Raw genomic sequence first — 25,417 nt, 5'->3', positions numbered from 1 at the left:
ATATTTACGCCAGTTCCCAAAAGATGTTGCTTGACGATATTTAGTCTAATTTCAATTCACCAAGAACATACGCCACTTGGCCTGCTTCAAGACTTCTTTATTGACTTTACTTAGCAGCTATCCCAGAATTATCACATCTTTGCTACCAAAGAATAAACAAAAAAAATTTAAAGATATTACATCATGTTATCAGTAATGAACTATATTCTATAACTATTAACGGTATTGGCAACTTCATAAAATATAAACATTCCATTTAGATTTCATCACTGCCTTTACAATCCCCACCAGTCCACCACTGTGCAATATTGTGCTGTTGTTTTGCGGGTTGTTGTCTATGGGGCAATGTTGTGGTAATACGGTGTTTCGTAGCAATCTGTGAGAAAGTCGCGGCGTCTGTTTTCGAGACAGCTGTAGAAGAATGCAGCCGATATTAGGTGATGGGGTTGTTACTGCACTGTCTTCGTTTAGATCTGAGAACTCGTGGCTTATGTTCTTCGTTGACGGTAAGTTTTGTTTACGGAGAGCATATTTACTTGTTTGCCTGTTACTTGATACTACTTGTAGCAACATGATCAGTTCCACAGTATGCAACGTCAGTTTGATGGTGAATATTGTTAGTTAACTACAGATACTGTGATACATCAATGGAAAGCGAATTTGACATTTTGGCTGAACTACTCCTGAGATTTGTGAGTCTGGAGAAAGAACCCAATGTCAGCTGGTGCCTTAATGTAACTGTTAGCCGACTATTTGATAAAACTTTCGTCTCCAACCGTTGTATGAAGATTTGTGACAAAATTTGTGTAGTGACCAAATTACACAGTAAGGAAACATTACTCGCGACAAAGTTTATTTAAATATTTAAAACAAAATATTTTTGAAGAGTCTCTTCACTTATTTGTACATACATATCGTCTCAGCATGAACATACATACAGCTGGGAAATGTTTATTCATGTTTAAACTACTTTGCTTGTAACCAGTTTATTAAGTAAGGTGTCCTAAAATTGATACAGCAAAAAATTTCCAAAAAAATGGTACACCCAGTTGGGAATGGCCAGTCATAATTTGTTTTTTCCACTATAAACTCAGCAGTGATGTAAAAAATAATTTACTCAGTCACCATTTTTCACATCGAAAATAAATGCGCACACATTTCTACAACATTTGCCACAATCTTGGAAGTATTGATCCTGTACCCACCAAATTTGGATTACATAGACAGAAAGATGTGCTCTGTCTGTTGGATTATTCATTACCTTCACATTTATCATATGGAGTTAATTAATAAACAGTCAGTATTATCCCTAAATATGATACGCTTCAGTTCCAAAATATGATACAGCAGTTTCCTAAAAGTGGTACACTCTGTTTTTTTAATCATGCCATTCTGGTCACTGAGATGTGTGTTACTTGCTGCAATTGGCAATAATGCAGCAGTTGTTGTGCTGTATTTCTTGCTATTGTTGTTAGGACAATTATGTAGCAGTTGTGTTTTATTTCATGCTATTGTTGACATTAGTGCAGCAAAAGCAGCAGCAGAGGATATAGACTGTGCTACAGTTTTGAGTTAGTGGTGTATTGCTATTCCTCTCAGGTATCTAATACAGGTAGGGCTAAGTATAGGTTTCGTCTAGACTAGGCTCTAACTGTTCTTAAATTTATTTTATGCCAATATTATATAATATTAAATTGGAATATTTTGGGTCATGACAGGAACAGTATGGCACCTGCATATAAGACAAAAGAAAGGTCATATAGTAAAGAATATATTTCTTCAGCCATAAAAGAGGTAAAAGATGGAGCTTCACTCCAGTAGGTAGCATTGAAATATAAAAAGGTTCCTGTGCAGAAGGGTACATGGTACTCACTCAGGTGTGCGAGGTAGGAAAACCGACTTGGCAGCAGATCAAGAAACAACTAGATAATCACTTAAAGACACTTGCTAAATGGGGATTTCCAATGACAAGAACTGAAGTGTTGGTGGTTGTTCAAGACTTTGTGGAACAAAATGGTTTGACCACTCGTTTTAAAGTTGGAAAACCTGGTGCAAAGTGGTTTAGACATTTCTGTTCATGAAATTCATTAACACTGAAGAAGCCGGAAGCTCTTGAAATGAATCGTAGAAAAGCTACAAGTGATACTTTTATTATTTGTGATTTCTATGGTAAATTAGAAGCAATAATGGAAGAGCTGGGCATCAAAGATAAACCAGCCAGTATATGGAATTTGGATGAGACGTACTTTTCAGCTGATCCTTCCAGGGTACGAGCTGTTGGAGGTATTGGTCAGAAGTTTTTCCGGGATATTCACGGTTCTGGAAAAGACAATACATCAGTGCTTGCTTGTGTGTCAGCTGCTGGCAGGGCTCTTCCACCACTTATCATTTTTGAGGGAGTGCAGCTATGGAGCTCCTGGAAGGGAGCACGTGATTTATCTGGCACATTTTATTCAACTGCTGTTAATGGTTTCATGGCATCATCAATCTCTTTGCGCTACTTCAGTCATTTCTGTGACACTGTAAAAGAGAGACCTTTACTTCTACGGTTGGATGGTCACCTTAGTCATTTAGATCCCACAGTAATTGAAAAAGCAAGGAATGTGAGAATTGCAATCGTGAAGCTGCCCCCACATACAACTGACCAGCTGCAATCTTTAGACAAGTGTTCCTTCAAGCCTTTTATTTTAAAGACACTTGGAATACTGAGTTGATTCAGTGGCAAAAAAGCAATCAGAGAAAACCATCTAAATCAGAATTTGTGGATCTTATGTGGAAAGTATGGCCAGATGCTTTGAAACCTAAAAACATGATATCGGGCTTCAAGAACACAGAAATCTTCCTCTTTGACAGGTCACGGTATCCTGTTCATCGACTGGAGCCTGAAAAATTACACAGATATAATATCCAAAACAAAACTGACCTGAACAAATCCACATATAGCAGTGAGCCAGAGCTCAGCATTTCGGAAGAGAACACCCTGCTGTCTTGCTCTGATGGCAGTGAAGTTGAAGCTAGTGGTTCTGAAAAAATTTGTGTAACCCCTGTTTGCAGCACTGAATCATCAGCAAGTTTTGAAAATTTACTCCTTCAAAAAAAAAAAAAAAAAAAAAAACAAAAACAGAGTAACCTGTGACCACGCGTAGTCACATCAACCCAATGTCACAAGTAATAACTTCAGAAGAATACAGCAAACTCATTGCTGAAAAAGAAAAGCCTCCAAACAACAAAGGATTAGGCCTAAGCCAAAAGCAGAAGACTAGGAAAGTTATGCCTACAGTCAAAACTACTGCAAATACACAAAAGAGTTGGCGTAAGAAGACTGATTCAGATTCCGACATCTCTTTGAAGAGTGATGACAGCCTTGATAATGTCGATCTGTTAGAAGAACCCACACCAGATCCTGTTGTAATGACTAATCCAGCACATGTAGCTGAAGGAGATTATATTTTGGCTAAATTTCAAGGAGGGCAGAGAGATTCTTACAGCTATAGGTATGTGTGCACCATTCAAAAAATATTAGAAAATTATCTTGAAGTTATGGCTCTAGAGTCTGTAGACAAGGACAAAACAGTTTTTAAATTAAATGAGAAAGACATTTCTCTTTAATAAGAGTGATGTGATAGGGAAATTGCCAATTCCTCATGTTTCTGCTGGTTTTGGAAATATCAGACGAGGAATCTGTTTCATGTTTAATGGACCTGTTGATGTTCATGGAAAAAAAAGACAGTGATTTTCTTTTGTGCATTTGTTACTTTTGTATCAGTGTCAATATATCAAGTATAATTGTAAACAGTTTCTACTCATTGTAGCTTAACTTACTAATGTCGAAAATAGAAGAAACAAATAAAGAAGTTTTTGTAGTTGACACCGACGTTCATTTCATGCCATACATATCCTTAAAAAATCTGTGAAAGAAAACTCCCAGTTATACATAAGAATCATTTTTTTTGTGTGCTCTATCTCATTTTTAAGACCACAATCTCCTATCTTCATTGTACTTAGGAATATCTCATGTGCATCATATTTTGAACCAGTCATATCATATTTAAGATTTTCAGTAAAAAAAAATGATAGTTTTATTAATTTTTTTTTTAGATTTGCAGCTCTAAAGAATTAAACACAGTGCCATTTTAAAGCAGCTAACATTGTCTTTCATATAATTTTTTTTACTTGCAGGTACTCTTTTTATTTAAAAAATGAAAACGTTTTGTGATTTTGTATCATATTTAGGACACTTTACCCTATTCTAAACAACTGCAACTTTGAAGCTGGCCCACTATGATAAATTTCTTGCTTGTCTTTGTATTCATAATGCAGTAGCTTCACTATTCAGTGTGTTGTTTTATATTTGAATATCACTTGTGCTACTTGTTCAGAATTATGTTGCAATCAGCAACAACTCAAAATGTGTTTCCAAGATAATAAATGAATGGCCTGAAAACAGTTCATTCACAGGTGTCAATGCTGAAGATAGGCTGTGTGCTATTTGATCTATACAGTAAACTACACTGGTGGGAGAAATTGCAACACCAAAAAAATGATTACTGTAGAGTAATGAAATTGCAGGAATACATTTGTCTATGTAATGTATTTAAGTGATTAAAGTTCCTATTACAGTAACTTACTGGAGCAATACAATACATTAAAAAAATGTAGGTGGGGGTGTTTTGAGATAATCAAGGTCAAAGGCTAATGTCAGAGACTGGAATGAGAAAAAATCTTAGAAACCTGGTATGTAGCATATTAATTTATTCAGTACTATATTTGGATTACAACCACAATTGTAGTTGTTACAGATGCACGTAAATTTTACACAGTTATTGAACTCTGCTGACCTGTAACTTCCTTTACCTCTACAAATTGTTAGTTTTCATTCCTCTTATCTGGGTCACTGAATGCACCAAATCTGAAAGAGATCCGAGATGGTCATGTTGATAATGTTACTTTTATGCGTACGACTAACATCTAGTTACTTTGGTGCTGATGTACCATTGTCAGTTATCTAGGAGAAGGAGGCGCAGAAGGAGATTAGTGTTTGATGTCCCGTTGACAACCCAGTGATTAGAGATGCAGTTATCTCGGGAAAGATCTTGCATACAGTATAGATTTAAGATCCCTCCAGGGATCTACAATAATAGAAATGTGGGTTGACATCCACAGAGTTCCAAAAGATCACAGATTAATGTAAGCACGAGATAAGCCATTGCAAATGTGAAATAATGGTCCTCTTATAACTGGTGTAACCACCAGAATGTTGAAATTAAGCATACAGAAATGTGTGCATTATGTTCTACAGGGGCCAGATGTCAGTTTGTGGGATGGAGTTCCATGCCTGTTGTAGTTTGTTTGTCAATGCAGGGATGGTTAATGCTGTTTGTAGATGACACTCAGGTTGTCATCCAATGATGATATGTGCTCGATTGCAGACTGATCTGGTGATTGAGCAGGTGAAGGCAACATGTCAACACACTGTAGAGCATTTTGGGTTGCAACAGTGATTTGTGGGTGAGCATTATCCTATTGGAAAACTCTGCCTGGAATGCTGTTCATGAATGGAAGCACAGCTGGTCAAATCACCAGATTGACGTACAAATTTGCAGTCATGGTATAACCACAAGAGTTCTCCTGCTGTCATAAGAAATCGCACCCCAGACCATAACTCCAGGTGTAGGTCCAGTGTGTCTAGCACACAGGTAGCTTGGTTGCAGGCACTGAACCGGACTCCTAACCAACTTGGCCATCACTGGCACTAAAGGAGAACTATCTTTCATCAGAAAACTCATCAGACCTCTACCCTCCCCTCAAATGAGTTCTCGCTTGATACCACTGAATTCATATATGGAGATGGCTTGAGGTTAGTGGAATGCACGCTACAGGGTGTCGGGCTCGGGGCTCCCCTTGAAGTAACCAATTTATAACGCTTCGTTCTGTCACTGTGGTGCCAACTGCTGCACAGATTGCTGCTCTGAATGCAGTACAATGTGCCAGAGCCGTATGCCAAACCTCTTGGTAGTACTACATGGCTGTCTGAAGACCAGTACATTATTGTGATCACTGCTGCCAGCAATCATGTACAATGGCTATATTAATGTCAAGTCTTTCTACAATGTCGCAGAAGGAACATCCAGCTTCTCGTAGCCCTATTTCACAATGTCATTCAAACTGAGTGAGATGCTGATAATGGAGTCTCTGTAGCCTTAAAGACATTCGTGACTAACATCAACTCACTATGTCCAATGCTAATGACAGTCACAATGTGTAATTAAACCAAACCTGATTATTTGCATCCACATAGTGGCACTACTCTTATGCGACTGGTGCAAAATTTGAAGGGACATTGACTGCTGTCAGATGTAGAAACACACCTACCAACTTCCATTTGTTACACAGCTCCTTCTTGTTGCCGGTCCTTTTTTTCTATCAGTGTATTTTATTACTGTCAGTTAATGACTTCAAATAGTGGTAGGAGAGCATTGAGGATATACTAGATTTGTCTGGGTGAAATCTTGACACTGAATGTTTCTTACATTTGTCTTTTTATGCCAGTTTTGAAGTAAATAAGTAACATGACATTCTAACAATTTAGTAGAATACAGATAAACATGCACACTAAAATGAGTTTCACATACGAGACACACAAGAGATACCTTAAGTGTTGCCCTCTCTCATTGGTACTGTCTCCTCTCCAGGAAATAAAGGACCTGTCACTACCTGTCGACAGGACTGTGACTAACATGTCAGTTGGAGGTCTAAAGGCCCTGAACAAAGGAGGCAGACACCAGGGAGAACCAAGGGCACTATGAGCAAATTTGAGGTGCTCTTGAACTGAAATAAAAACCAAGCCAGTGTGGCACACTTCACTAGTTGGGAAGCCTGCTGTGTCTTTTCTGGGGAAGCAAATGAAAATGGGTAATGGTCTCTTAAATGTCAACATTCCAAATGTTTGCAAACATAACAACAAAAGCTTCACATTGGGCAATCCCTGTGTATTCCATGGTGTCTCGTTCAGCATATTGAAGAGGCTGTTATTCCAACCACTGAGGGAACAGGTTGTACCCAGCTGCAGGTGATTGCCTACATTGGAAAAATGTTACCTGTCAACTGGGCTCAGAAGTCGTATGTGAGAGTTATTCCAGGGAATAGCAGAGAAGGTGGAAAAGGCCAGCTTCCCTCATGGAATTTCAGTGACGATCACAATCTGAAGCATTGTCTCCAGTACTGACCATGGCTCTCTATATCTTAGACAAAGAGGAAGGCTCGTCCAGAGGCTTCAAAGGTTCTCTAAAAAGCTAGACTGTCATTGCCTAGGCTTGTATTGTAGAATTAAAAAGTGTAGCTCTCGTCCCCCAAGGAGCTCAGGTGAACTGTACTTCACTGGCTGCTACACAAATAGCTACTGGGGGTGAGCTGCACATAAGAGTTGTTTAGATTAGGGAACTCGCCATCCAGTTCAAATAATGACAGCTGCAGGAGACCCCAAAATATAACACTACTGGCAATTAAAATTGCTACACCACGAAGATGACATGCTACAGACGCGAAATTTAACTGACAGGAAGAAGATGCTGTCATATGCAAATGATTAGCTTTTCAGAGCATTCACACATGGTTGGCGCCGGTGGCGACACCTACAACCTGCTGACATGAGGAAAGTTTCCAACCGATTTCTCATACACAAACAGCAGTTGACAGGCATTGGCTGGTCAAACGTTGTGACGCCTCGTTTAAGGAGGAGAAGTGCGTACGGTCATGTTTCCGACTTTGATAAAGGTCAGAGTGTAGCCTATCGCAATTGTGGTTTATCGTATCGCGACATTGCTGCTCATGTTGGTCGAGATCCAATGACTGTTAGCAGAATATGGAATCGGTGGGTTCAGGAGGATAATACGGAATGCCGTGCTGGATCCCAATGGCCTCGTATCGCTAGCAGTCGAGATGACAGGCATCTTATCCGCATGGCTGTAACGGATCGTGCAGCCACGTGTCTATCCCTGAGTCAACAGATGGGGACATTTGCAAGACAATAACCATCTGCACGAACAGTTTGACGATGTTTGCAGCAGCATTGTCTATCAGCTCGGAGACCATGGCTGCAGTTACCCTTGATGCTGCGTCACAGACAGGAGCGCCTGCGATGGTGTACTCAACGACGAACGTGGGTGCACGAATGGCAAAACGTCATTTTTTCAGATGGATGCAGGTTCTATTTACAGCATCATGATGGTGGCATCCGTGTTTGGCAACATTGTGGTGAACGCACTTTGGAAGCGTGTATTCATCATCACCATACTGGCGTATCACTGGGCGTGATGGTATGGAGTGCCATTGGTTACATGTCTCGATCACCTCTTGTTCGCATTGATGGCACTTTGAACAGTGGACATTACATTTCAGATGTGTTAAGACCTGTGGCTCTACCCTTCAGTCGATCCCTGTGAAACCCTACATTTCAGCAGGATAATGCACGACTGCATGTTGCAGGTCCTGTACGGGCCTTTCTAGATACAGAAAATGTTCGACTGCTACCCTGGCCAGCATATACTCCAGATCTCTCACCAATTGAAAACGTCTGGTCAATGGTGGCTGAGCAACTGGCTCGTCACAATACATCAGTCACTACTCTTGATGAACTGTGGTATTGTGTTGAAGCTGCATGGGCAGCTGTACCTGTACACGCCATCCAAGCTCTGTTTGATTCAATGCCCAGGCTTATCAAGGCCATTATTACGGCCAGAGGTGGTTGTTCTGTGTACTGATTCCTCAGGATCTGTGCACCTAAATTCCGTGAAAATGTAATCACATGTCAGCTCTAGTATAATATATTTGTCCAATGAATACCCATTTATCATCTGCATTTCTTCTTGGTGTAGCAATTTTAATGGCCAGTAGTGTATAAAAAGATCAGAATAAATGCCCAGCATAGATGAGACTATGAAAATCTTAGTGATAAAATGCTCAAGCATTCATAATGAAGTCCCAGCGTTCGAAGCATGAATAAAAAGCTACCCTGCTTACATAATACTAGATGGTGGCATGGCAAGACAATACTAAATACTTTATCTGAAAAGGACTTAGAGTAGATAGTTCATGATGGAATTATATGTGATGGGAATAAATAGGCTTGATGTCTTTCAGGATGTCCAAATTGAAACTGATGCCTGTGACTATGAAGCAGTTATAGCAACAATGTTCAATGAAATACAGTTGACAATTACGTTTAGTAGAATGATTTAAATATTCAGGAAGTGTATAAAGAGGTGGTAGCGTTCTATCTCATTAATCAACATCAATCATATATGTCTGGACAGGATCAATTACAGTCAGATATAGGAGAATAGTTGAGTAAACACAGGATAGATATGTATCTAGTAGAACAGTTCATGATTGGGGGGACTCTCTAAGGTATAGCTCTACATTATCTGTAAAGAAATTTCTAAAGAAACAGTGCCTACAGCACAATAAATGTAAAACAAACAGTAGGGCTTTAGGGATATGTTGATTGAAATATCTTTTACTGTCCAAAGAGAAGCCTAAGGGGCCTGCACACATTCAGTATTTATTGACAATACTAGTTTGTCAGACAATCAGTATATTGAAGGAACCCACACACTCTCAATATTGTTGTCAATGCTGTCAATTGTTAACGTGATTTTCCGAGAGGAAGATGCCGAACAGCATAAAGAAAGTGTGTACCACAATTATATTAGCTGTAACAACACAAAACAATGAAAAAGAGGAAACTGGCTAGAAGATGGCTGAAAGAAAGGAGCTACTTATCACACATTAAGTTACTGACTAAAATAAGAACCATGCGCAAAAAATTTCATAAATTATTTTTGGATCAGTCCTGCATTATAAGACAAATTATTAATGTCAATACATAAAAAAATGCGGAAGAAAGTGAGTTAATCGGGGACAGATTGCCGTTGACATGTTTGGAGTGGCATAGAGATTTCTACCAACAGGCAGGTCATTCAAATACTTGAAGTATAATTCTGTAAGTTGTAAAATCATATGGAAGACTGTGAAGCAATTATATCTGCCTGGCAAGGATGTGTTAATGTAATTAACATCAAACTTTTTTTACCTTTTGTGATAATTTCATGAAATTGACATGAATTTCACCGACCTCTTACTAGTTACTGCAGATATATAATGCATTTGAAGTGGAAACACTTTTAGAAACTGCTGTGTAGTTCACCAGTCTGTTCTATTTTCCAAATTTATGAAGTAAGCAGTGTCATAGTGAATTGTCCATTGACCATCGTAAAATAGGGTATACAATGATTACCCTTGCATAAGCATATTACAGTTGAAAATTTGAATCTGAGATGACGTATGATATGCACAAAGGTGAATTGAAAATGTAAATTGTGCACACTAATGCTGTGTGGCTGATTTATGAAGCCCTGTCAACTTCTGAATGGAAAATGTTTTCAAACCATCCGTACTTGACCTCACTTTTTGTTGAGAAACTGAGAATATTTTGAGGTCCAATAATGTTGACAATACATCAATATTTGCTCTCAAATGGTCAATATATTGACAGTTTGACAATGTTATTGAACATGTGAGGACCTCTTTCTGCTATTGTAGCAGACTCTTGTCAAAAGATCGCTCACAAAGCCCAAAGAAATTTAGGTCACATTTTTGACCTCCAACTAACTAACTAACGGCTTTCGGTGGCAACCCCCCCCCCCCCCCCCCCTCCACCCTTTCACAACAATTTCCTGAACGTGCTTGCCTAGCGTGGGACTTGGAACCATTCCAACATTCCTTCTTTTCTTGTAGGCCACTGTCAACAAGTGGAATTCGAGTTAGAACATACACATGGTGAAACTTTCCTTTCACAAAAGGCACTGAACTGGAGACACTTGGTTAGCATCCATGGTGGTGACTTAATGTCCATCAGGATAACCCCTGAAAAGTCTCTTACCCGAGAACACTCTCAAAGTATTTGATTTTAATGTTTGCTTGCCACAGAGTTTGACCTCCACATTTTCCAAATTTCACAGAAGTTTGAGCTGTATGAGAATGCTCACTTTATGTAGCACAAATTGTATCCACTGAGCATAAAAGCCAACCAACCCTTCTGTCGAAAGGATTAACATCATCGCCCAACATCCACTATCATAGCTAATGGTTTTTCTGTGTGTCTGTAGTACCTGTTGGGATCACACAGCTGATATCCAGGTTGTAAACAACTCTTGTATGCCACGGAGTAGCTGCCTGGTAAACCCAGGGCACTGGGAAATCTGGGCAATGGCTAATATGGCAGGTAAAAGGTTTGTCCAGAAAGTGATGTCACTAAGTCCAAAAAAACTAATTTATTGGTCAGAACAGTGCAGTGTATCAAAATTTTTCAAAATAGGCCCTCCTGTGTCAATATGTTTTTTGCCAGTTAGATTTCCAAGCATTACATACATTCTGCAAGGCGTGGGTTGCACTCTCTTTGAGTTTATGCATAACAGCGGGCTTCGTCTTGTCAATGGTCTAGATATGACCGTTCAAAGATGTCTTGAGCCAGGTAAAGAAAAAAAAATCTGCTGGAGTGAGATTGTGACTATAGCACGCCGGGGCAGGGTTTCCAGGTCATTTTTGAGTTGATAAACCCTCAACAAAAATGTAGTGTGACTGTGTGTATTGTTTTTGTGGAACTTCCAGGAACTATTGCTGTATGGTCTGACACATACACAAATCCCCCCTTTTTTTTTTATTTATTCCCCCCCCCCCCCCCCCGGCTTCTTTTGAGCCTTCCAAAAGCATTTTTTGCCACTGAAACACTTGTCATTTTGATGGACGTTCATTCTTATGACCCTGCTCAACCATTTAGAATGGTTAGGCAATGGACATCATAAATTTCACACACAATTTGATTGTGTACCATTGTTCAAGTGAACAGTGCATTGTGGCTGAAATCAAACCTTGTAGAGTTTCATGTAGGGACACAGGCTGACTGTCCAGGAGGTTGGAGGAAACTGGGGATTGTTCGCATTGAGCAGCAAAGTACCTCCACCAACTAGACCGCACTCCAGCCAAGAGGAGTATCAGAATAGAACTGGAGACAACACTGTCTCTTGTAGGTATTGCTGTGGTGAGGTAGTGGCCATGGGGAGAACCTCTGATAGAAGTGAGTGGCATCATGATAGATGATGTACAGTGTACAAGATAAAAATGTTACACCATGATTGCCATGCTGAAGTGGCTGCCTCATTAAGAGGAATAACTATTTTAATGCAGGAACTTATAATCCTGTGGTGTTTCTGTCCTTATTGAAACCATAGGAATCGGGTCACATGAAGAGTAGTCACACTAATGAATTTGCCGAGTACATAGTGCACTCAAGGAGTATTGGCGAACACTTCATGGCTTTGAAACCACTAAGAGTATACGTCAACAATAAGGTTGTCGAAATCACAGTTAAAGAAGCTGAGAAACTTGTCGGTATTGATCGGGACCCAAACCCCCACTCAGTGGGAGACACTTCAATCATGGTACATGCTTGGAGATCTACCAATCTCAATAAATCATCAGAAAATGTTGAACTCGACTCAGGGGCTCTTATTTCATAAGTATCTGACACTACAAACTGACAAGGAACTACTCACTAACTTAGAGCAGTAGGATTTTGACATTGTTCGTCGAATCCAGGGAGGACTGAAGGATAATACAGTACATAGTGGCAGTTTAAGGTAATGGTATACCTGTGTGATGATTAAACGCTATGTTCCTCCACCCGTGAGGTGTTGTTTCAGTTGCTTAAAATGTGGGCATGTATTCTCCCACTTGTGTGTGATGTCGGTTGGTTGATTTGGTGGGAGGAGACTGTGTGTGATGTACTTGGGACAACACTCCTCTCATTTTCTGACCTTCCTCACATAAAGAGAGAGAGTGAGAGAGTGAGTGAGCAGGGGAAAGAGAGGGAGGAGAATACACAACACTTAATTGCATGCAATATCACTAGAATGAAATATGAATGACTCCATCTAGTTAAAAAGGCATTAAGATATGTGGCAGGACCATTAAAAACTATGCCAGAAACAGTGGTGACGAAGTCACCATATTTCTCTATATCACACCTTTAGAGCTGCAGTTGTAGCTACCTGTTATTTTGAAGTGGAGGATCATTGCTTCAGTCTGTCAGGATTGTGTGACTGCTCTCCTGTCTGTGTATTGTGAGTTTGGTCAGGGGCTGAGGGAGAGAAGATTCCATCGAAGGTGAGGGTAACTACAACAAGATCGATGGAGTTCAAAAAAACTATTACATCAAGATGGAGCAGATACAGAAATGCTTTCAAGTTTGGTGTGTGCAGCCTGGTGTCGATCCACAGTGTCTTAGTACGGGTTTTGCAGAGGGGTTCTTGCCTGAAGGCCACGCACACTGGTTATGTAGCATTCTGATGAAGTGTGAAAGTAGAGTTAGCCAGTTAATGTGTATGTAGCAACTGTGTAGACAGGAGTACCACGGCTAGCAGAGAACTCAGCTGGCAGCAATTGGGTAATGGCTCACCATATTCACTGGTTTCAGTGGACAGCCCAGTGACATCAAACCTCGGACTCCAAGGAACAGTCAGTGGCTGCCTGGCAGAGGATGTGTGACCTAACACACAGGCCCACTGATTTCTGTCATCAAACTCTTCGCTAGACCATCTACCCTGCCTATTTGTAGTGCCCCATGCCAATTTCTTTTGCTGTCTGGTGACGATGACATCATGTGCAGGCGATTTACTAAATGTTGCATTGATGTGTGGTTACAGGAGTCTTGCTACATGTCGAATTAACACTGGAAGCAGTTATCAGATAGGGTGTGTTGCCAGCCGTGTGCCTTCGAGATTGTAAGTGAATCACTTTGTCCTAAAATTCCTCAGCATTGCAGTATTATTTAGTGTGGTGCTGCTCTGACAAAGGTTAGCTGTGTAGATGCTAGCATCTGCCCCCCCTCGCCCCCTTCTGTTACATTAGTGTGTGTCAATTATAAATCAAAATTCTCTCAAGAGTGCGTAGAGTTCTTGTCACGATGTGATTCCGGAGACAATGTACGTGTGCTAGAAATGGACACTAAGTTAGCTAATGCGATATCACTAGTTGACACTAGTCTATGCAACATTGAAATTCTTGGCATTACTGCCAAACTGCCTTGCAGTTACAGCAGTGCCAGTACATGCTCTTAGGGATAAGGTTGCTTAGGTTCTTTGACATCTGCAATCATGAAATCTGTAGCTGTTCACAAGTTTCCATAAGTATTCAGTTGTGTAGAAGGATACAGACATTAGATTATGTACATGAAGAATCTATGGTAGTGACCCTACCCATTTTACCTAGTTTTAACCAACCATAAGATAACAATGACTAATTTATAGAAAACCATCGGATTGCCTCATAAAGATAAAATCCATCAACTTCTCATCATATTCGAATAACCACAGAAAATCTCATTTACTCAAATAAATATGTTTCTTTCCATCAGTTGAAGCTGGTATGATTTGCATCTCACTGTTTCCTCTGTGGCTGGGATGTCTTATATCCAAAACCCCTTACTTCAATGGAAAACCTTCACCTTATAGTGCCTCATAGGATCTGCGATAATAACTGATGTATTTTCTTGCCACAGGTGCTTTTCTAGCTTCTACATGTATTACTGTAATATAATCCTCACTCATCACACAGTTAACACTTGAGTCACTTCCTCTTGGTATTATAGTTTCCTGAGTTCTGCCATTCTCACAATCTTGATCTCATCTTTGCTTGTGTCATGCTACACTTATCCAGGGTAGATTTTTTGCTATCACGTTAGTTTTACTCAAGATACCTTTGTTTGTGGTGTAGTGATGGTGCTATAGCTTGTAACACCAGCTCACATGAATTCAGTATCTCGGGCCCATTATGCGGTGCTTTCGAATTATGTAAAGTCATCAATCCTGTGTAAGGTAATGCCACAATAGTGCAGCACGTGACGTAATGAATCCCCACTTTTGATACCCATTTCAGCCTTCAGAACCGATAGTGGTATCATAGGAAGTTTAGAATTCATAATCGGCTTTCCTATACCTGGTGAACTGCTAAAATTAGGCCGAAGAAGTGCAGCACAAAAGTGAAAAGTATAAAAATTACCACAACAAATTCTTGGTACTCTGGGGATGTCAACCCATGTATCTACTATTGTAGATCTCTGGAGGGCTCTTAAACCTGTATTGTATGTGAGATCTTTCCCGAGATAGCTCCGTCTCTAATGACCTGGTTGTCAATGGGACATTAAAACACTAATCTCCTCCTCCTCCTCCTCCTCCTCCTTCCCCCCCCCCCCCCCCTCATATAACTGCCAATGGTATATCAGTACCAGGGTAATTAGATGTTAGTCGTATGCATAAAAGTAACATTTTCAACATGACCATAACAGATCTCTTGCAAATTTGGTGCATTCAGTGATTCAGATAAGAGAAATGAAAACTACCAGTTTGTAGAGGTAAAGAAAGTTATAGGTCAGTTAAGTTCAAAAATTGTGTGAAATGTACATGCATCTGTCTCAACAGAAATATCTATAATTTTGATTGTAATCCAGATATAGCAATGACTCTAAGACTATCATTGAAAAGCTAATGAGTAGACCTTTAAATTGATATACTATATGGCAGGTTTTTAAGATTTTTCTCATTCCACTCATTAACCTTAGCCTTTGACCTTGATTATCTCAAAACTCCTCTGGATGGTTGGCCATGTGGCATCAGCCAAAGTAGCATAGCTGTGGTGGTATTATGAATGCTGAAAGCAAGGGGAAACTTCAGCTGTAATTTTTTCCAATGAGATACACCTCTACTGTATGATCAAATGATTATGGTATCCTCTTGAGTGGATATTCTGGAGGTGGAATAGTCCTGCATTGGGATCTTTGGGCGGGAACTGCTCAAGAGGATGCCGTCATGAGGCGAATCAAAACTGGCGTTCTGTGGATGGGACTGCAGTATTGGATCCCTTAGTTGGGTAGGTACGTTAGGAAATTTAAAAAGGGAAATGGTTAGGTTGAAGTTAGATGTAGTGGAAACTAGTGAAATTTGGTGGCAGGAGGAACAGGACTTCTGGTCAGGTGGAGACAGGGTTATAAATGCAATATCAAATGGACATAGTCCTTATCAATTCAGGCAGGCTAGGAAAAAAATCTTACCTTCATAGTCTCTGATGTTACTGAATTTAGCCATATGTTAAAATGAAGGAGTAAGTAAGGAACATGTATTTTTGTTGTTTTCTCCAAAAAAGTTTCTGCTCAAAGATACAGCCCTCCAAAGATGACACTACGCGTACAGTTTTAAAGGTGCAAATTTTGGAAAAATTTTAAAATGCTGCATCTCTGGAACAGTTCTAGATATTTTGTTGGTTTTATTTAATTTGAAAGATAATTACTTTGAGTGCACAGAAATCCTCCATTTAGTCTTATCTGTCAAAGTTCTTTTACTATAGCGTTCTGATCTTTTTTTATAATTAACAGGTTTTTTTTTTCCAATCCATAAAATTTTGATTTTTTTTCTGTTGATTAGTACCATAAAGTTCCACATTCCATGAAAAGCAGAGCTTCCACTTTTAAGTTAACAGGTTTTATAAACAATTGAAATTTTTGCCATATCTGAAACCTGTTTTATTATCACATAACATGCTTATAAAAATCAAAACCTAGCCTTATTTAACATAATTTTAGTTTTGAAAGATGAGTAAGAGACTCATTTTTCAACCATTTTAAATGTTTCCAAAATGTATGTGAAAGGTCCAAAGACCTTCAATTCAATTTATAGAACTTCTGTGCACCCTGTGTTGTACTGAAATTAGCCAGTCAATGAACTAAAAATGTGTTTCACTGCTTCAGTATCTTCCTTTGATATAGAGTGATGCCTTCCTGTTGAACCAATACCAACTGGAGCACTTGCAATCTTCAAAACATTATAAAGAGGAAGTGAGCAGTGTTGGCATTGTTACTGTCCTTCAGCTGGAAACCTATATCGAAGCTGGTCCATGTGGTAGTATAAAGTACACTACAATTTCGCTTAACTCATAACTGGTGTCTATAATCTCTGAAATCCACCAGTCACAGTCATACACAGGTCACAAACATCCCCCTTCTCAGGTTGTGAATCTGAATATTATCCTGCTGTTTCTGAGGTGTTGGCCGAACAAACGAAATTTCTTCTTTCTTGCTCTTTAAAGTGTATGCAGTATGTGTTTGCCCATCACTTTGAGTCCAAAAATGTGTCTTCTGAATTCCTTTCATAGGAGAAGTTTGTTTGGATCATTCTTTTTTCTGCTCATGGAATTTTTAGATTTCCTCTTTGGAATGAGGACTGTGGATGTGTAAGATTTCATGACTCTCATAAAATCCTCAGAATTCTGAATCACTGCTGTATTTGGTCCAAAAAGATTATGTTTTGTAGCATGGTGCTTCAGCAGATCTCCTACACCATCACAAGGCCCCTTCCCGTGACCAGTAGCACTATATACCCAGTCAGTTGGCACAAGCGACTTACTCAAATCAAACAGCAGGTAACGATTTTTAAAATGACTAGGAGCACCATCAGAACTAATGATGATCTTCTCTGCCCTTGTTTGCAGTTGAAGAATTTTGCACTTTGCTAGCAAAGCATGTGCTGAGTCATGTCCTGTGTCATCACTTATAACTGCAACACTTGTGGTCTTTTTTGAAAAATATATCAGTCCTGTAAAAATTGAAACCTGGTCATTACTCCAATGATACCCTTGTATTTCTTGTGGGAGAATTACAGGTCAGTTCTCAGCAAAATCACAGTGAAGCACTAAACATAGTTCATCAGCCTGTACACACACTTTCACTTCTGCAATGTGTTGTTGTTGCAATTTCTTCAGATGCTGGTGTGTTACTGCTTTCACTGGCCATTTACCAAGTTCATCAATGTAACTGTCAAAGGTAACAGTTTTCTTAATTAGTTTATTTTCCTCCCATTTTGCGTATGTAATTTCTGCAGAGTTATCTGCTACGTGTTGCATGCCAAGTGTCTGTAAAGACAGCCGTCCCTTTCCAGGGCAGTCACCGCATTCTTGAAACAAACAAGTATCTCGCTTTAGGGTCATTCTATGTCAAGTCACCCAGGCTTTGACACCAACCATGTCAGATTTTGATGAAACTTGGTACAATTACTTCTTTTATCATCCTGAAAGCACTTGTAAATTTTTTTTGCTCTATCTCTTCTAGTTTTTTTTTAGTAAATTTTTAAAGTTTTTAGATTTGGCGTTGTTTCAGCATTTGGAAATCGTAACTTTAAAACGTGTCCTCACAACTAAAAAAATTTGTATATTAAAGAATACTCAAGATATCAGTATGAAATTTTGGAATAAGTTTGTGTATTATATCTAAATGTTAAAAAAATTACCATAAAGATATATTAAAATGTTCCAAATGAAAAAAAATTTACAAGTTTTTTATTTTATTTTTTTTAGCTAACGGATGTTTAGTTGTACAAAAGCTGCAATATCTAGAGTCTCAGACCTGATAGAAAGCTCAAATTTGTTTTAAAATACTCTTAATTGTATAGGCTATCAGATAAAGAAAAATTATGTTGGCTTTTTAACCTGTTTAATAGTTATCTAATTTTTAAAATAATATTAATTATATTTTAAAAATAAAAAGTACCAAGTGACTTAGACACCGAAAATAAGTTTTTGTCTTCTTGGAGTAACAATGTACGCTTGGATTTTGTTTTGTTACTCCTCTGTTTTGAAGTAAAAAATTATTACAGTGTTAAATAGTGCTTGGATAGTATTTTATTATGTTTATTCGAACTTTCAGTAAGTACTGTTACTTAGTTTACAGAGATTCTTTTCCAATATCCTATAAAAGTAACCAGAACAGTAATCAGACCAAAAGTGAAATCAGTATGTCAGATATTCAAACCTGTAGCGTAGGGTTATTTAAAAAATCTGACTGTTTCCAAACAACCTACACACCTTCAGAAAAGTTACAACCGGTATTTGAATTGAGTGAGGAAGAAAAAGATTTGATTCACTTACGATCTGGAATTAATCTGTGTGAAGTTAAGAATATATGTTCACACCACAGCTACTACTTTTAAATGTTTTTGAAAAGTATCAAACAGCATGTGTAGACCCACTAAAAAAACACAAAAAGCCCATCAAAAAATCATTGAGAAGTGTAGGCTTGGATCTTTCTAAACAATTACTGACAAAAAATATTCACATAAAACCTGGACAAAAGCTTTGCTCAACATGCCGTAACTTTTGTGAGGAAAAATTAAGAGTTGAAGTCAATGAAAGTGAAACAGATGATGAAGTCATGGTTGAATTAGAATCATTGGAATCCAGAAATGAATCCCTTGTACAAACAAACATTGCTCTTGATAATTTAGGTTTAACACCGATAAAGCTTCATGGCTTGTCAGAACAAAGTAAAGGGTCTTATTTTAAAAGGAAGGTTAGCAGTATTGAAAAGACTGCAAAAAAGGCGGTTTCAAAAGCATTAAAATATGATGCACCAAGTTCTGATGATGACGAAGATACAAGTGTGGTTGAGAAAGCAAAGGATTTTGATGTAATGATTTCTTATGAAAGAGAAGATTTCATCTGTTGGGAGGTCTAGAAAAATCCAGATTCTTGGAGTCGAAATAAAGTGATGAAAGAATTTAATGTAAGTGAGTACATGGTGCGACAAGCTAGAAAGCTAAAATCTGAAAAGTGTATTTTGGAAACTCCTGGTCCAAAAAAAGGTAAAACTCTTTCTGAAAATACAGTAAGACCTGTAACAGATTTTTATGAAAAGGATGAAAGTTCCAGAGTGCTACCTGGAACAAAAGACAAAGTAAGTGTTCAATAAAATGTGTACATGCAAAAAAGACTCATTTTGTGTAACTTGAGAGAACACTATTATTCTTTCAAATGGGAGAATCCCGAGGTAGAAGTAGGATTTTCAAAATTTTGTTTCTTGAGATCTAAATGGTGTATCCTTGCTGGTGCTGCAGGCACGCACACACTGTATGTGTATGCAGTATCCACCAGAATGTTAAACTATTACTGGATGCTGTGAAAATTGAAGAATCTTATAAAGACCTAATTAAGGTGCTTGTGTGCAACACGGAAAACCAAAACTGCATGCTACATCATTACGACAGCTGTCCTGCAAATACTGCACTAACTGAGTACTTAACTGAAAAACTAAGTGAAGATTATGATTTAGAAGAAGAAATTGTAATCAGTCAGTGGGTTAACACAGACAGGGCAGAAGTGATCACACAGTCTATCAGTGTTGAAGACTACATTTCTTTATTGGTTAGGTCATTGGAAAAGCTCACCCCGCACTCGTTTATAGCAAAATCCCAATCAGCAGCCTTTAAAAGATTGAAAAAAGACCCACCACCCAAAACAGCAATTATTGTGATGGATTTCAGTGAAAATTATTCCTTTGTTATACAAAATGAGATCCAAAGTTACCACTGGAATAGAGGTGGTTGTACTCTACACCCAGTTGGAGTTTTTCTAAGAAATGAGGAAAACAATGTTTTTGTTTTCAACCACTGTTTTATTAGTGATGACCAAGAACATGACACTGGTTGTGTAAGCTTTGTACAAAAAGAAATTACAAAGTGGCTGTCATTACATCATACTGACATTGACTCAGTTCACTACTTTAGATGGTTGTGCTGGGCAGTACAAAAATAGAAACAGTTTCAAAAATTTGACCGAACACTTGAGAGACTTTAATCTGAAGGCCCAACACTCTTTTTTTGCAACAAGTCATGGGAAGTCATTTGTGATGGCCTAGGAGGAACTATTAAAAGAATTTTAAGGAAAGCCAGTCTACAGCTTTCAGACGAAGAACAAATAATGACAGCAATCGATGTGTACAAGTTTTGTGAAAAAAATATTGAAAACATTCATTTTCACTTCATTGACAGAAAAGAAGCTGATTTGCTACGGTTTAAACTAGAAAAACATTTTTCAGCAACCCGAACCATTCCTGGAACAAGAAGTTTTCATAACTTCAAACCACTTCCAACAAACAACCTTGAAATTAGGACAACTATAGATAGCGTAAAAACCCTCCTTAGTCTTTTCTTTCCATTCTTCTTCTGATTGGGTTCGTGTTGAACCATCCATAAATAGCTATGTGGCTGCAAATTATGATGGTAACTGGTATTTTGGACTGGTAAAAACAATATTCAATGATGAAGAAGATGCAGAAATTCTATTTCTACATCCTTCAGGACCAGCTGCATCATTTTATTGGCCTGAAAGAGAAGATTCTTGCGTAGTGCCTTCGGAGCACATAGTCGGTGTAGTAGACGCACCTCAATCAAGCGGCACTGGAAGAATGTATTATTTCAAAAAAGACTGTATCAAAAGAACTGAAAGCTCTTGGATGAAGTGGAAAAACAATTTGAATCAGCATTAATGTTTATTAAAAAGACAAAATTACTCAAAAAAATTCAATGTTTCAAGCAATCAGTTGGGTTATACATAAGTGTCGTAAGTACACTATCTTTGTGCATAATTCTAATGTAATCTACTATAATTAATAAACATGTTAAAAAGCCATCATTATTTTTGTTTTATCAAGTAGCCGAGTCGAAATAAGACCCCTGGAGTAGACAACATTCCATTGGAACTACTGACGGCCTTGGGAGAGCCAGTCCTGACAAAACTCTACCATCTGGTGAGCAAGATGTATGAAACAGGCGAAATACCCTCAGACTTCAAGAATAATATAATAATTCCAATCCCAAAGAAAGCAGGTGTTGACAGATGTGAAAATTACCGAACTATAAGTTTAATAAGTCACAGCTGCAAAATACTAACGCGAATTCTTTACAGAAGAATGGAAAAACTAGTAGAAGCCGACCTCGGGGAAGATCAGTTTGGATTCCGTAGAAATGTTGGAACACGAGAGGCAATACTGACCCTACAACTCATCTTAGAAGCTAGATTAAGGAAGGGCAAACCTACGTTTCTAGCATTTGTAGACTTAGAGAAAGCTTTTGACAATGTTGACTGGAATACTCTCATTCAAATTCTGAAGGTGGCAGGGGTAAAATACAGGGAGCGAAAGGCTATTTACAATTTGTACGGAAACCAGATGGCAGTTATGAGTCAAGGGACATGAAAGGGAAGCAGTGGTTGGGAAGGGAGTGAGACAGGGCTGTAGCCTATCCCCGATGTTATTCAATCTGTATATTGAGCAAGCAGTGAAGGAAACAAAAGAAAAATTCGGAGTAGGTATGAAAATCCATGGAGAAGAAATAAAAACTCTGAGGTTCGCCGATGACGTAATTCTGTTAGAGACAGCAGAGGACTTGGAAGAGCAGTTGAACGGAATGGATAGTGTCTTGAAAGGAGGATATAAGATGAACTTCAACAGAAGCAAAACGAGGTAATGGAATGTAGTCGAATCAAGTCGGGTGATGCTGAGGGAATTAGATTATGAAGTGAAGTGAGACACTTAAAGTAGTAAAGGAGTTTAGCTATTTGGGAAGCAAAATGACTGATGATGGTCAAAGTAGAGGGGATATAAAATGTAGACTCTCAATGTCAAGGAAAGCGTTTCTGAAGAAGAGAAATTTGTTAACATCGAGTATAGATTTAAGTGTCAGGAAGTTGTTTCTGAAAGTATTTGTATGGAGTGTAGCCATGTATGGAAGTGAAACATGGATGATAAATAGTTTGGACAAGAAGAGAATAGAAGCTTTTGAAATGTGGTGCTACGGAAGAATGCTGAAGATTAGATGGGTAGATCACATAACTAATGAGGAAGTATTGAATAGGATTGGGGAGAAGAGAAGTTTGTGGCACAACTTGACTAGAAGAAGGGATCGGTTGGTAGGACATGTTCTGAGGCATCAAGGGATCACCAACTTAATATTGGAGGGCAGCGTGGAGGGTAAAAATCGTAGAGGGAGACCAAGAGATGAATACGCTAAGCAGATTCAGAAGGATGTAGGTTGCGGTAGGTACTGGGAGATGAAGAGGCTTGTACAGGATAGAGTAGCATGGAGAGCTGCATCAAACAAGTCTCAGGACTGAAGACAACAACAACAACAACTACAACAACAACATATGTTTAAGAGTAAATTAAAACAAATTTGAGCATTCTATCAGGTCTGAGACTCCAGATATTGCAATTCTTATAAAACAAAACATCCGTTAAAAAAATACATATATATTTTTTCATAGAAAATATTAATATATTTTAATAGTATCATTTTTATCTTCAAATATGTATAATAAATAAGCTTGCTGCAAAAATTCATGATGTTATCTAAAAGAGTTTTTAAGATAAGCAATTTTAAAGTTTTGAATACAAATTAAATTTACTATTTCCGAAGGTTTGGAAAACGCAAAACATAAAAAATTTAAAAATTAAAAAAAAAACTAAGAGATACAGCAAAAAAAAATTTGCAGGTGTTGTCAGGATGGTATTAGAACCATTTGAGCCAAATTTCATGAAAATCTAAGGAGGTGGGTGTAAAATTTATTCATTGGGTGATTTGATATGGAATGACCCCTTACGTCATAGACTACTAATGACTTCACACACCCAACCAAGGTGTCATATGTCACATGCTCCTGTAAGTTCTTCAAAGTTACCACACGAAAGTTCAAAATTCGTGCAGTACACACAAAAACAGACATCTCTAGGTGGGTGTGGAACTACCCACTTAGGTCATAGTGCATAAAATTTTGATCTTCCAACATGTGAAGTTGTATAGTTGCTCTTATAAATTGCAAAAGTTTCTTTAATACTGCAAGTCATGTAACTCTTCACTTTGACAACTTTTTTACCTTCAACTGTTACAGTTATAATGTCTTTTTTGTTGGCACTCTGGTGAAAACAGTCCCATTTATCTTCCCGATAAAATGACTGCACTAAATCTGCTTCTACAGGATGACCATAATAGGGAACTTGTCTTCCAAAGACTCCTTTTGCAGACCTCACATTTCTTGATTTGTCTGCCATGTACATTGATGCTGAGGGGACATGGTTCAAAATTGTTTTCTTTTCGCTGTAGGATGCACAGCATTCAACAGCTGACTTTATATTTGTGAAAATTCCTGGCAAGAGTGCTTTGGTTCATTTTCTTCTAAAGATGGACTTTCTGCTTTGAAGAATGTGGTCAGTTTTACTGTAGTGTATTCATCCATAGCTTTAGTAATTTATTAGCTTAATAGCTTAAGTAATTTCTCTGCACTTTCTTGATGAGCTTATGACTCAACTTAACTGACCACTGTTTCTAACAGGACTAACACCTACCTCTGTAGTTGACTGATTCAGGGTATTTAATTTTTCATCTACTGATGCAAAATCTGCATCATCTGCACCATGAAAGGCTTCACCTTGTTCAGATACTGTCATTGTTCGGTCATTCCATGTAAAGTCATCCAAGCCATGACACACATTATCTAGTTGTGAACTGAGATTTTGTGTACTGCTTTTGCATCTAATATTATGAACTCTTGCCAATTTTTATTGCTTTATATACATTCTGTTGGTAGCAGTTGCTGGAAGTTTGATGCAGTGCGTTACTTCAAATCAAACTGTAAAAATTTGCTACAGTTTTTACACACAAAATGGTATGCTGACAATTTTTTCCCTGAATATCCTTTCAGACATGTAGTTTCTGAAAATGTGTTACAATTATCCAATTAAATTTTTGTGAATCAATTTTATGTAATTTTATTGTTAAATTAGAAAAAAAAAATATTTTCAACAATTCCCCCCCCCCCCCCTCCCCCGCACACACACACACACACACACACACACACACACACACACACACTGGAAAACACTGAAAAAAATTAGAAAGTGATCTACAAATAATAAAGTTCCATCACACAAAAAATCAGTTTTGAGAAATGAATGGCCCTGGGGATATATGTCACTTTCTAATTTTTTCAGTGTTTTCCAAAATATTTTTTTCTATAAACAGTAAAATTAATTTACAAAAATTTAATTGGACAATTCTAAAATGCTTTCAACAACATAGGTACACATATCAATGTCCAAATTGAACAAAAATTGCAATATATGAAACAAAATTACACATTATAAAATATAGGGCAACTTGTACATTACATATTAACACTTTCTTTCCTCTGCCATAACCAAATTAACTCAATGTAAAAATACATAGCATTTTGTGTATAACATTTAAGCATTTTGTCAAAGGCCAGTATTGTCAACACTGCACGAAATGCTGGTGCATTCAAGTTGATTCGGAACTACACATGTGACGAGACAATTTGATGCTTAGATAATATTTTTCTGCATGAGAACAACTTTTCTTCCACCAACTTTGAGGACTCTTTGCTCAGAGAATAAGTACGGCCTGTTGCTGTGGTGATATCAACTTCACACAGAAAATGAGAGAAAGAAACATAGAAACATCACAAACAT

At 38.1% G+C, this 25,417-nt stretch overlaps 1 protein-coding gene across 1 annotated transcript in view; it reads left to right on the top strand.

Moving 5' to 3' along the window:
- The first annotated feature begins 177 nt into the window (after positions 1–177).
- LOC126469742 (UBX domain-containing protein 4-like) overlaps positions 178–25,417 on the top strand; it is a 128,558-nt gene continuing 103,318 nt past the window's right edge. The window contains exon 1 of the mRNA XM_050096953.1: positions 178–506. Coding sequence (XP_049952910.1) covers positions 422–506 — 85 coding nt within the window. The 5' untranslated portion in view covers positions 178–421. The remainder of the gene's footprint in view (positions 507–25,417) is intronic.

The sequence above is a fragment of the Schistocerca serialis genome, chromosome 3 (assembly GCF_023864345.2).
Source record: "Schistocerca serialis cubense isolate TAMUIC-IGC-003099 chromosome 3, iqSchSeri2.2, whole genome shotgun sequence".
Classification (NCBI taxonomy): Eukaryota; Metazoa; Arthropoda; class Insecta; order Orthoptera; family Acrididae; genus Schistocerca; species Schistocerca serialis.
The sequence above is the reverse complement of the archived record's forward strand: the minus strand, read 5'-3'. Positions and strand labels throughout refer to the sequence as shown.